The following is a 14,019-nucleotide window of genomic DNA, read 5'->3' as shown; positions in this document are numbered from 1 at the left end:
GGCTGTTTTTATGATTGACCATGCTGAAATCATTTGTTAATACAAATGTGGTGATAAATGCAGCTCTCTGTGTAAGCATCATAAATGTAATTCGATACCTTGTGGGAAATACTGACCCTCACTGGATAGGAACCTTCTCTCTGCCATGCATGGATTTATCACAGCATATGTAAAATATAGTCTTTAAATATACTGAAAATACAACCATATCACTGGAGTTCTGGGCAGAATTATTCTCAAAAGTATTGTATCCCACAGAAAAGCATGAGGTGTAGTCTGAAATTCTTGTAGGTGATTTGTCACACTTGCTTAGTTTGGTACTGGCAGTCCTCTCGATCCGTAAATACATAGCCTCCTATGAAACACAGTACAAGACAGCAAACAAATGCTAATTTACCGGGTCACAACAGCCTGCAATATTTGAGTTAATCTGTGCTGTAAGGTCAGTAGTCATGTAGTATGATCAGAACATAGGTTATGTTCCTCAGGCAGTTTCTGTGAGAATCCCTGTAGGTTTTTCTCTTTATTTTTGTAATTTGCTGTGTTTATACAAAGCCTTTCAGCTTCCTTGTAGTTCATTGAAACTGCTGGGAGGGACAGTGTGAGCTACCTTGGAATTGGCACATCCATAACTTCAGTTTTATTGCCTCTGCTTGAGTTGACTTGTTTCTGGTCAGCTTAGATCTTGTTTGAAAATACGACTTTTAAAAATTGCCATTAAATCTTAATAGTGCTCGTAGTCAGAAACTCATCAATTGCTGAAAGGAATTGTACGATGTGCTTGCTTATGAGAGCAGGGACTGTCTCTGGAAAGCCAAGAGGTTTTTCTTAGTTATATGTTCCTAGGCTCTGCACCATAACCTGACTGTTCCTGTAATAATATCTGTTTAAATCTGTGCCTTTTCAATGGCTCTAGTGAGGACTGGAACCACATTCTCAATTAAAATGGCTATACAAACCCTAAATAATTGAAAGAATATAGTGCAGTTAATAATCCACTGATGTTTCTGAACTGTTGACACATATTCCTGCATCCAGGATGCTCCTAGAGGGAGCATCGAAGCACAGACAACATCTGCGTGCATTACTTCTACCATGGCTGCAGCTTAAAGAGGATTATTATGGAACTGGTGGACACTGCATGGCTGTTTATCTGCAAAGCCAGTAACTTAAGCAGATGTGTGCATCCCATTCCCCTTGTCTGGCAAGGATCCTTAAGAATGAAAAAACCCAAATGTAACTGATGCCTCATTCTCACAATAATAGTGTATATAAAAAAAATAGTGTTGAGACCAACAACTTAAACTATAATGTAGTTATAAATCTTCTTAGAAGACAATTTCTTGGAATTTTTGTTTGCTGTAGGTCACTGTGCTGCCTGAACTGCAGACAGCTTAAGTATTGGCTACCAAGCTTGCGGCAGACCTGGTGAATTAAACTCAGCAGATATAACTGAAAAAGCAATGGATGTGCTAATGTAAGATGCAAAGCCGTTGTAAAGAGACTTTGTAATCTTGTTAATAACGTGTCAGTCTTTGAGCCTTAAGTATTACTGTTAGATACAGATGAGAGAACCTAGGATCTCATCTACTGTTAAGTTTTACGTTTTCATTCCTTAGGGAAATTCCGTACCAACACTGTGCATGCTTACTCACTGGTCTAAATTATTACACTGAGAATGTTTATATATTATGCTGCCTATGTTACAGGTGATTATATATAGTGATAAGATATCAATGAGATAAGAACTTGGGGTTTTCTATAGAAAACATTTCTAACTTTATTTTAGGAACTGGGAAATCTCAAGACTTCAAGGCTCCTTGCAAAACAATTCTTGGAGAACTTAAGTTTCTGGTTACTTGATATGCCATGGGAATCTAGACTGTGTTTCAATTTTTAAGTTTTGAAATAAATAAAAAAATCAGGGTTTTTCTTGGTATTTTGGGAAGATTCTCCAAAAAATGTTGTGATTGGTTGCTTTTGAGTAGTGAAAAAAAAATCTTCAAAAATTCTGGCCATTTCTGTTAGATACACAATGCAAGATTCCTACTTTTACAGAACATTCTTCGTATTTTAATTCTGTGGGATTCTAGTGGCAAGTGATAAAGTTTTGAATTGGAGGGACGTAGGTGATGGCAAATAGCATCTCAGCCGTGGACATTATAGTGTCAATAGTGGGCTCTGTTTTCCTCGTAGCTGGAGTTTTTAATACTAGCTTAGTGCTGAGGTTGACCTTCAACTCAGATAAACCTTAATTTCAGGGTAGGTATTGTCAATGGTAACCACCATACTGGAGAGTTGTACTGCTAGTGAACACTGAGTTCATGCATGAGGAAAGAAGCACCATAACGCCACCACTCACTTTTGACTGCATTTTGCATCCTCTTTGCATTTATGTAGATGATGCATTTATGTAACCCAAAGGATCGTCACTATCATGGACTGTTAATGGGAGAAGCCACTGAGCAGGTTTGTCTCACGGAGCAAAGTGAGACTACTGACTGTTTTGAAGAAGGAAAGATAATGTTTTCCTTAGCGGCTTTTCCTTAGTCCCTGGAAGATAGATTATCTCCTTGGGCAGCATAGAGTTAGTAAGGACTTAAGCTTCACCTTGTGCAGAGGGTTCTGTTACTTTTTTTTGAATTAAAATGATTTTGGTGTTGCAAACGACAAAGTACAGGCAAAGGATTTGGATTCAAGACCACTTCTAGTTTACGAGTTCTTATAGTGGTGGTTCAGGAATGTTTGCAAGGCAAATATTGGTACCTCATGTCCTACATGCCTACGTCTTCTGTACGAAAACAAATGTTCTGATTTAGTATACTAATGTAGCCTTGTCTTCTCCTTTCTCTCTCTGTAGCACTAATGGCTGTGAAAGAAATATGTATAAATGTTGCCTGTGGTTGATGGTAGAAACTTACTTAAATAAGTACTGTATATTCAATTCATTGCTAACATCCACAGTTGTTTACTCATTCTTAAAATCTAGATCATATTATTTAGGTGAAGTGAGGAGATGGTTAGACCTCAGTATTGATAACTGATTTCTGGGTTTGATTTTTAATTGGAATAAGTCAGGCAACTTGCTACTTTCTCATCTGTACCCTATGGTAATTTTTTTTTTCCTCCTTTCCGTGATAGCTACTGCAATGCATGACTTAAAGTTTGAACTGCTTGCTGACCAAGGCCAGGCAGTATTGATACCAGGTGTTTTTAAATGAGAAATAGGTAAACAGCTTAGGTAAAGTTTGCATAGTTGTGGATGGCAGAAATCAAGATTATGATGGTGACGCTATCACAATAGACTTACATACTTCACCTGAGTGATCCGTTTTCCTTGCTGTCAGACTCTTGAAAACAATGTTTTTGTGATGCTTCTTGTTTTTATGTCCATTTCGTTGAAAAAAAAAAAGGGGAATGGATGAAAATGTAAGCTACTTGTGCAAAGTAAAAAGTATTTTCATGATGTGAAAGATGAGGAAACGGAGAAAGTGTGTGATGCTGTTGGGGGTAACCTTGCAGTCATAGTATGAAGATAAATACTGCAACTTCAATGCCGTGAGTGCTTTTTCTTCCTGAGTTCATAAAATAAAATCTGACAATTGCTGATGTACCAGTTAGCTGGGTTCTGTAACCTTCCAGCTGCATATGTTAAATACACACCTTCAGATAGTTCAGACTGCAAACCCATTAATATTTTCAGGGTGCACAGAAGCCTGGTTTCCTAATGACTGCTAAGTTTCTGATTTCACTCTTTACTGTACTGCCATTCCAAAAGAAGAAAATTGGTTAGTTGGATTTTGTTTCTAAAGGAGCTCTGCAGCTATGCCTGGTGTTTACTCTGCTGTAATTTCTTATTTAAAGCTGGGGGGGGGGGGGTGTGGGGTGGCGGCGCAGGAGGGGAGGAGGAGCAGCAGACAGTGGGGCAGTGTGATTTTTTACTTTGGTAGTTTGCAGCTGAAAAAGCAACTACTGCACCTTTATAGCTGCACAAGTCATGAAGGTACTGTGTGTGCAAAGTCAGTTCAGCAGCCTTAAATATAAGTGAATGCTCTCTACAAAAAGTCTATGAATCTGGTAACTCTGCCTGCATCCTTCCAGAGCAGCATTGCAGGCTCTTCCTGAGATCCTGAAGGCTGGAAAGTGTAACTGCAGAACTTCGGAGGGCAGTCTGGTAGTTTTTCATGGGTGGTTAGTTTTGCATGTTACACGTGCAGCAGAAGTGCATGCATAGAGGCATGTAGGGGGAAAACTGCATGGTCAGTGGACCTGGGTGGGTTTGAAGATTGTAAAACCAGTTTGGTTTGTTGTCTTTTGAAAAATGAGGTGTGGGATCATTAGTACAACCCATACTGATCTCCTGAACAGGCCACAGACATTTCAGAATCTAGTCTTGGTAACACAAATCAAAGATTGGATTTTTTTCCCCTGGAAATTCCAAGTGATGCTGAATCTGCTGTTGCCCTTGGTAAATGGAGATTTGATTTCTTTGTTGCATTGTGTGTTTTAGAAATAGTAATTTAGAAACTTTTACCATTCAGTTCCGGGATTTTAGTCTACTCAGACCCTTGTAACTTTGTTTGCTAGCTTGAAGAGTCCTTTTTTTAAATCCATTTTTTTCCTCCTCCCTTCATGCAAGTAACTTGACTGCAAACAAATCTCCCAGCAGCTTTGTGTCTCATCAGCCAAAGTGAGGTCCTTGTGTCCTTACTGGCTGGCATATTATCTAATCCCGTAATTATCTCTGTAGTTCCTTTCTGAACTTTCTCCAATTTACCTCTTCTTGCTGTTCTGTTCTGCAGGGACCTACCTTAGAAACACAGATGGTGGAAGATGAAACTGAGACAACAAGTGAAGAATTGCCTCCTCATCTGCGGGAAGAGCCTCCCGAAGGTACAGTACTAGCAGTCAATATAAACACTTTGCATTAAATTGGGGAAAGTGTTCTGGCCAAGGAAGTCTTCCTTATTTATATATCTATCTGACTTGAGAGCCTATGTCTGCCTCTTTTCTGAGAGGGATGAAGCTTTCTCGGTGCTGACAGCTGTGCCAACAACCTCCCCAGCCAGAGGTCTCGCCAGCCCCTAAGCCTGCTTTTGCATTCAAAGAAAGTTACACCCGCTGAGGTGCGGACATTGTTCTGCATTCTCTTTAACAATATGGTTTCTGATTAAAATTGTCCTGCTTGATCATTCTGTCTGTAGGCTTAGGAATAAAATGCCTCCTCTGCTGTCTTGTTTGTGATGTTTTGAGCCTTCATTAGGGAAGACTTCCTAAGCAGTCTATTCTCTCCTTACCTCTCTGCAGCATCCTGCTATTGAAATTGCCCCCAGCAGAGACTTGTCAAAGTTAGGCATTCTAGTGATATTGTTTCTTTCAGCTCGCTCTCTTGGAAGCCAGTTTAGCCATCTTGAGGAGAAGGCAGTGAGACGCTGTCAGTTAGTAGGAGGCTCAAAAATGCCAATTTTAATTAAAAACCTTGTTTGTAGTGACATGCCCTGGATTTATACAGGGAACGGATTTTTCCCATGTGTAAATGTTGCAGACGTATATATGCAACAAAATAGGTGTTGCTTTCCTTTGAATAGAAGCTGCTAATATTGCCACAAGTTGATGGTACGTTTGGAGCTTTGTCTCCAGTTCAGTGACTTTTAAAACACAATCACTCATAATCATTGTGGATGGCTTAAACAACTGAGAGTGTGCTGAGGTTCTGATTAGCAACTTTACTGTTAAAGTACATGTCTCTAGGAAACGTAAGTGGTTTTTATATTTTCCCTTTAAGAGAGTAAGATGCTGATACAGCATTTATACTGACAGCCATTCTTAAAGGGAATATCAGCCAGGTAGATGGTTTTAGAAATTTGCTGCTCCATCCCTTCTTGTTGAGCATTCTGTTACAGTATTCTCATTAAGTTGTAATTTCTTCTTCTGCCATTTCATATACTCTGTGTTGACAATTACGGTATACAGAGGTAAGTGAAAGGCAGGTTTCTTTTTGCAACTCCTATAAAGCCAAAAGGAAACGAATGTGGAAGATGACATGATTACTGTATATATATACAGAGGATATAATGTTGATTCCCCCCCCCCCCCCCCCCCCCCCTCTCCCTCACACCCTCTTCTTCGTAAGTAATGCCAAGTCAGCATCTAATGGCAGTGCATTGCTGAAGTAAGAATTCTGGTCACTAGCCTGAGCTGATGATTACGTGAGCCTAGAGACCATATCCTGGAATGTAAAATGCAAGAGATCATCTTGTCTTATCAGTTGATCAGTGATAGTCTTGTATTTTGAACTATGACTTCGAAGTTGTGTAATTAGAAGTGGTTTTTGTTCGTGTGGCTTTTTGCCAACCAAGTTTTTGTAAACGGAAATGTTTGCTTCTACCTGCAACCCTGCTGGTTTGAATGATGATGAAAATGTCAGTATTAATATTCCATTTCTGGGACTTGTTGGGTTAGATCTAGGAGAAGCATGTGCTCTGGATATGCACACTTTGCCGGCGTGAGGAAGAAGAGCTGTAACAGCCAAGCAGATTTGTTAAAGCAGTGGTTCAGTAGAAACTGTGAATTCTTTTAAAGTCTGAGCTCAGTGTGTACTTTTTTAATTTACAGTGGCATTAGGGGTAGCAAAACAGGAGGGATATTGAGAGCACAGCTGAAACTAGAGGCTGCTTGGGAGAAGAGGTGCAAAAATTGCTCATGAAAGAGAACCATCAGGATTACACTGAACTTACAGCTGGCTCTGTGTGTTGGTGGAGCTGAGTAGCAGGAGTCTTCCTTGGAAGCTGCTGTCTACCAACGTAGACCAACCCAAATTGCTGTAAAGATTGTGTAGTTGCAGGAGTGATTACAGATACCCCATGAAAGAAACAGATCTCTGAAGTTCTTTTACTATTAAATGCCATTCAGTGCTTATCTTCTTGTTGCTCTTATACAATTTGTGATTTCTTCTGATAGCACTTTCCCAGTTAAAACAAATGCTTTGCAATAAATAAATAAACTGTGTCATGACTACTGCAGTCTTGTACCCTGGGATCCATGGATTGGAGACGCTGTCTTCTTGCCTTCTGGTAATGACTGCGTAAGGGATGGAAAGCTTTCCAGAGTCTGTATCTTTCCAGCACAATCCCTTTTTTTACGAGATTGCATCACAGTGACTTCATTTACTAGCTTGCACTGCATATTTAATGCCCCCCTTTCAGGAGGGGAGTTGGAAGTGCTGTGCTACATAACCTTGTCTTTTACAGTGGCATTTATCCTTCAGGGGTCATCACATTTCTGAACGGTGTTGCAGTATGGCCTTCGACCAATAACGGGACAGTTTTACAAGCCGATCATGTACAACACTAGATTGAATAGGGGTGTGTGTGTAACAAGTGGTACTGAATAGCAGGCGCTGGCTTTGGGTGTAGTGTGGCAGCCTGGCAGGCTTTGAGACGAGAAAGTTTTGTGGTTTTAAAAAGGAGTTAACCGGGAAATTCCTGAAAGGTGGCCAAGGCAGAGGCTGAGGTCTGTGTGTAATCTGAATCCATTCAGTTTATTTGCTGTCAGTTTTTTTTTATAGAATCAGTGAAGTTGGCAAAGCCCTTTGAGACCATCGAGCCCAACCGTCACCCCAGCAGTGCCCAGCCCACCCCAACCCGTGTCCCCAAGTGCCACAGCTGCGCGGTTTCTGAACACCTCCAGGGATGGCGAGGCCACCATGTCCCTGGGCAGCCTGTCAGTGCCTGACCACCCTGTCCATGAAGGAATTGTTCCCGGTACCCCACCTGAACCTCCCCTGGGGCAGCTGGAGGCCGTTTCCGTCAACAGAGTAAATGGGCGAAGGCCTCCGCGGGCACTGTGAGTGATACTCGATAGCAAAAAGGGCTTTTTAGCGTCTGGCGAAGACGGGTGATGGGGGGCGGCGCTGGTGTGCTGTGCCCCTGTCGCTGCGGCGCGGGGGGCGCTGCCTGGCCCGGGTCGCTGCGCGGGGGCGCAGCAGGCGGTGTGCGGGGCTGGCCGCACGTTGGCGGGGTGCGGGGGCGCAGCGGGCGCTGTGCGGGGCTGGCCGCACGGGGGCGCAGCGGGCGGTGTGCTCTGGCCGCGGGCCGCACGGGGGCGCTGCGGGCCCGCCCATGCCGCCGCGCTGCAGCCCGTTTGCTGCCGTCCCCGGCGCGCACCCCCGGGCCGAGGGGGTTTAAACCTATAGACTCCTTCCCCGTCGGCCGCTTTGTGATGTGACGGGGGAGGCTTCCCACCCCTCCTGCCTCGGGGGGGCTGGTTATCCCCTAATAATCTTCTTGACTTCATGATCCAGCTGCCTAGTTCACATTTTCATGTTCTTATTCCCTTTCATCTTTCCTTTCTCTTCAATCTTGTTAACATACCCCCCCCCCCCCCCCCCCCCCGTTAAAAGGCAAGTGTGGGGCAGCAGTCGTAATTAGCTAGGCTGCTTAACGCTCCACAGAGAAGGCTGCATGTACAGCAGATTTACCGTCCCCAAGCAGTGAAGGGCAGCCAGCTCTGGAAGGCAGTTGGATTTGAATGACGAGAGGCGCTTTGCTCTTTGCAAGAGGCTCGACATGGCTGATCTGTGTTGCCACGTTCAAGCACTGAGCTACTTTTGGGTGGATTCTGTGTGATCTCGAGTGTTTGCTGCCGAACGGCAGGCAGCCTGATGGTAGTGAGAGAACCAGATTTAGTTACCCAAGTGCAGCAGCACCTTGCTGTGTCTGTTGCTTCTTTATCCACTGTTTTGGAGTTCTGTTGCTGATCACTTCGTGCAGTGCGCTGTTAATTGTTATTGTTGCCTCACTTTTCTGTCCTTTCCCATTGAACTGCTCGAGGAAAGTGATAGCAATGAAATCTGATAGTAATTAAACCTTCTGTAACGTGATCAGTTATGAAATGCCAGCATCTCCTTTGTTGGGTGACTCTGATCCTGATCGCTTGTATTTGATGAATTGGTATCCCTGACCTTGCTCCTGCTTCTCCCTCCTCTTGCCAACAGGTCGAGGGAGGAGGTCCTTCCCCTTTATTAAGCACTGGTGAGGCCGCTTTTGGAAGTGTCGTGTTCAGTACTGGGCTCCACAGTATGAGACATGGGCTGTAAGGAGTCCAGCAAAGGGCCGTGAAGGTGGTGCATCTCTCCTATGAGGAAAGGCTGAGAGGGCTGCGACTGTGCAGCCTGGAGAAGAGAATTGGGGGATCTCAATCAATATTTATGAATACCTGACGGGAGGGTGTAACCAGACTCTTTTTGTTGGTGCCCAGTGACAGGACAAGAGGCAGCGGATACAAACTGAAACACAATTAAACGTAAGGGAATGCTTTTTTTCCTCTGTGAGGGTGACCAAGGAGTGGAATGGGTTGCCCAGAGAGGCTGTGGAGTCTTCCACCTTGGAGATATTCAGAAGCCATCTGGACTTAGAATTGTAGAATCATAGAATAGTTTGGGTTGGAAGGGACCTTTAGAGGTCACCTAGTCCAACCACCTGCAATGAACGTGGGTGTCTTCCAACTAGATCAGGTTGCTCAGAGCCCCATCCAACCTGACCTTGAATATTTCTGGGGTGGGGCATCTACCACCTCTCGGGCAACCTGTTCCAGTGTTTCACCATTCTCATTGTAAAAAAATTTCCTTATATCTAGTCTGAATGTGGTCCTGGGTAGCCTGTTCTGAGTGACCCTGCTTGAGCAGGGGGGTTGGATCAGATGATCCTCATAGATCTCCCAACCTCAACCAATTCTCTACCTTATATGTACTGTCTCTGCATATTTAAAGTCTCTGAAGTTCCTGCATATACCTCTCATTTATTATCTAATTCTTATGGGAAGAGTAGCTTTAGTCTGTCAAACTGCTAAATGTTAAAAATTTTGGGGAATGCATCCTTGGTAGACACTGGGGTATGGCTGTGGTTTCTTTTGGACCTACATTGCTAACTAGTACAAAGTATACTAAAACTTAGTGCAAGATGGTACGGTCTGGTTGAAAAGCTGTGTCATTGTTTAACAGCAGTTGTCCCTCTTGGGAGTACACAAACCAGTTCTTTCTTCCGTGGTCTTTTAAAAATTAAGCATTAAGATTTTTATCAGCCAACCTACTATGACCAATTTGGCAATAAGCCTGAATCTTGTATCTGAACCATCTGCTATCTCTTCTGCAGTTTGCAGACCTAGTGGAGATGTTCCTCCTTTGTTGCAGACAGATTAGGCCTTGTGGAGTAAAGCTTTATTAAAAGCAATGGGTCTTACAAGCTCTGCAGTATATAACAAATCTTGGGAAATTTACTTTCCAAATAACTGTGGTGTTCCTAATTCAAATTGTTTTACACTTGCTGTGGGTAAAGAGCACTCACGGATAGTTACTGTAAATCAGATGATTTGCACCAATTTAGAGCATAGTATCTCGTGTGAGCCTTATAATCTGTCTCCATGGAGGCATATAGCCTTTTCTGCTGTTTTATATCTTCTGCAAGATAAAAGTATATTGCATGCTTCTGTAGCAAGCTTTAGGACTCCTTGCCCACAGTTTGGGAATCTTTGACCCGAAGTATCTGGGTGTTTTGTGGATTACTCATTCAGGATTGATTTTGGATACAAGTATTTTACCTAGAAGTGTTACTTGTATGGAACTAACTCAAAAAAACCCAAACCCCAACATGCAGTTCCATTTCAGTTGGGGTACTACCATGCATTTGAAATTTCTGAAATTGGACTTCTAACTTCATGTTGGTTTTACCTTACAAGAACGTGGCAATTTATTGAAGGCAGCAGATGCCGGAAGAACTGTTGAGACGTCTCATCAGAGAGGAGACATTCAGTTCAGGTCCGTGATAGGAGTGTCTAACTTTGCAAAGGTATATTCCTGGAAACAGATCCAGTTTTGATGAATGGGTGGCACTTTTCCAGATGTTTGCTTAAAATATTCTTTATGGAGAACAGTTCCCATCAGAAACAAAATTTTGTTGTTGGGCCAAATGTTTGCTGCAGTAATTGCCATGCCGAGTTTTTAAATGCTGCAAACTTGAGCTGTGCTGTTTTGCATTTTGGTGTTGCAAGTAATGTTCAGCATGTTTGTCTCCAGACTGCCTATATCCAAATAACCGCAAAGAACCCCCCTTGAAAACGGTGCAGTTAATAGCAATTCCATTTCCTTGTGGTGTTAAGCTCTGTCTGTGCTAAAAACTGTTGCTTTTTCTGGTATTATAATTAAGTTGCCCATGGCATTTAGTGTCATCTACTGCTTACGTACTTAAGTACGCGTGTACGTCATCTATCAGACTAATGTCTTGAAGATCTGTGAAACTGGCAGTGCAAAGCTATGGCATCTGCTAAGCCCTCTCCTGCTCTCTCGAGTCAAATTGCTGTCTTCAGTGTGTTACCTCCTGAAGATCCAACAGTCAAATCCTTCTACAGAGGAGCTCTTTAGATGATCTGCTTTTTTTGTCTAATGGCCAGTTGGCAACGTTCTCAGCCTGGGTTCACCTCTGCAGTTCAGTGGTCTTTAACTAAGACTGGGAACTGGGACAGCAATAATCTGTTCTCAGCTTGACTGTAGCCTTACTCTGTGGCGCTAGTCAAGTAGTTTGGCCCTCCTTGAACCATAGTATTCTTTGTGTATGAAACAGAAAAGACTGTTCTTATTTATAAATGAGGATGGTGAAAAAGCAAATCTAGGATTTTAGAGGTAGAAGATACTTGAAAATTGAAACAGAAAATGTGATCATAACATGTAAATAATACAAAACTTTGCCCGATACATTACTTCCCAGGTTTGGGTTTTTTTTTTGTAGTTCTCAAGAAGTTGATTGGACTTGTCAGATAACTTCAAATAGAAAGGCAGGTTTCTTAAAAAGCAGAGGAAGAAGTTAGCAGTGAAGCTTTCTGTTCCTTGGAGCTGGGACTTTATGTACCTGGCATGTCCTCTCATCTGTAAAAACATTTTCTGAGCTACTTCTGTAAATGGCCTGAGGCTGGAGAGCAACATTTCAGTATCATCTGTCTCTCTTTAAGGCACAGATTCTGTGCAACCATATTCTTCTGTTGGCCAAAATAGCTCTTGTTTCTGCAAAAGAAATGACTTGGAGCATCAGCTCAGTTTTGTGCACAAAGCCTGCCTTAGTTTTTCTGGTAGAGCTGTACAACACTTTCGCATCTATCCAAGTTCTAATGTGTTTCTGTTTAATTTATTGTTGTTTTAGTAAAAGCGGAGATTCTTCTTTGTTTAAATTCTCCAGTGGCTATATTGGCTTCTTCACGCTTTATTTAACTTTCTCTGGGGCGAACCAGCAATCTGAAATGGGAGTAACACTCTCACCTGCTGTCTGTACGTACCCCATTCACCCCCCCTAGCCCTTCTGTGTTACTGCTGCCATGTGCTTGCTGCTGACAATGGGCATCTTCCGTTCAGCAGCTATATGTTACACGATCTCCTAGAAACAGCATGAAAGCTATTTAAGTTGTTTTTATTCCACTTTTCCTTCTGCCCTTTTCTTTCCTCTTCACTATTTTCATATGATATAATGAGATGTTACTTTGACAGCTCAACATCCCTTTTCTCTAGCCTACTCCATGCCCTGCAAATCATTCTGTCACTAAGTGTTGTATGTGTGCACAGCATATGCTGTTAATGGCAGCATAAATAGCCTCCAAGTGCCTGGCGAATTCCAGAAGAAAGGTTCTCATAACTTAAGTGTGGGAAACCTCTTATCAGTGGATCTTGTTAATACAATAGTGTTGTGAAGTGAGTCAATAACCATCTGGTTTTCCCTGAGGGTGTTTGCACATAGGATGGGGCAACAATAGTTTTACTGTTTGCCGTGGCACGGTAACAATAAGTAATGTGCATCATCCACATGTAAAGACATTTCAGGGAGAAGGGCCAGTGGGAAGTCTCTGTCAGAAGGTACATCTCTATCAGTTACTAGGGAATGTGGTTTATTCTAGCAACATGATTTTGAGCTGCAGGAGCAACAGAATGCTGTGTTGTGAGTGAAAGCAGCAAATCTCAATGCCTGACTGAAGTGGTAGACATTTGTTACTGCTTTTGTACTAATTAGAGACATGTGAAATTATGAGTGTAAAAGAGTGTACATTCTTTTACAACGTATTTTTCATTTTGAGGCAGCAAGTGCATTAGAGATGCAGCCAATTGTTTTTAAATAAATCTTTTGAACTTGCAATCATCAGTCCTGCTTGAAAGCTGAAAAAGCAAGCAGTTCTTATTTGTTCCTAATGGACTAAAAAAAGAGGCAAGCAAGTCTCACTTATAGCTACAGTCTGAAGTACTAAATAAGAATGAGCAGTGCAGTAAATCCAGGTCAGGAGCGAAATTGAATCAGTATATCAGCATGTTAACAATGGTGATATCTTGAACTGCTAAACTGTCAGAGTATTATAGCAGGCAATTAAATCATAAGGTTGGTACATGAGGCTGTTAATTCTGCCTCAAAACTGAGTGAAATGCCCAGTTAATGTTTCATAAACATCTGTAGTCTCAACTTGGCTGCCTGTCTTGATTTCAGCTGTTTGTGAACAATTTGAGCCACTACTTCGATTACCGGTATGATTGCACCAATCTGGCCTCTCGTGGACTGATCATTTTGGATCACAAAACCAATCTTACTCTGAAGAGTAAGTTTCTTTTCAAAGCTGTGTATGAGCTTAAGGATGAGCTGTAAAACTGAGGAGGTTTGTGTCAATTTTTTTGCCCTCTGGGATAGTTGTCTAGAAAAAGAAAATCTTCATCTACTATGAAATTGGGTAGAACTCTACAGTAATTCTTATAAACAGTCTTGTCCTAGTATTTGTGTGTGTGAAATTCTCTGCCTCTTTTTTTTTTTTTTCTGATCACAGTGAAGACAAATGTGTGTTCCTTATCAACGTGGAGCATTCTCAAACCATTGTAGTAAGTTTCCGTGGCATATTATGAAGGACCTGTCCTATTTCTGTCCGGCTGACACTCGCATGGTCAGAAAGAGTTTAGCTAAGGCTATGTTTTATTTTAACTCGTCGTCTTTGTTATGCGCTCTC

The 14,019-nt window shown here is 42.2% G+C and overlaps 1 protein-coding gene across 4 annotated transcripts in view; it reads left to right on the top strand.

The window, feature by feature from the left end:
• Positions 1-14,019, top strand: part of LOC119150726 (transmembrane protein 263-like) — a 204,919-nt gene that overhangs the window by 9,409 nt on the left and 181,491 nt on the right. For all 4 annotated transcript variants that reach the window (XM_037393435.1, XM_037393438.1, XM_037393437.1 and 1 more), the window contains exon 2: positions 4,803-4,893. In XM_037393435.1, the coding sequence (XP_037249332.1) occupies positions 4,803-4,893 (91 nt within the window). The remainder of the gene's footprint in view (positions 1-4,802; positions 4,894-14,019) is intronic.

Source organism: Falco rusticolus, chromosome 7 (assembly GCF_015220075.1).
Source record: "Falco rusticolus isolate bFalRus1 chromosome 7, bFalRus1.pri, whole genome shotgun sequence".
In the NCBI taxonomy this organism is placed as follows: domain Eukaryota; kingdom Metazoa; phylum Chordata; class Aves; order Falconiformes; family Falconidae; genus Falco; species Falco rusticolus.
The sequence above is the reverse complement of the archived record's forward strand: the minus strand, read 5'-3'. Positions and strand labels throughout refer to the sequence as shown.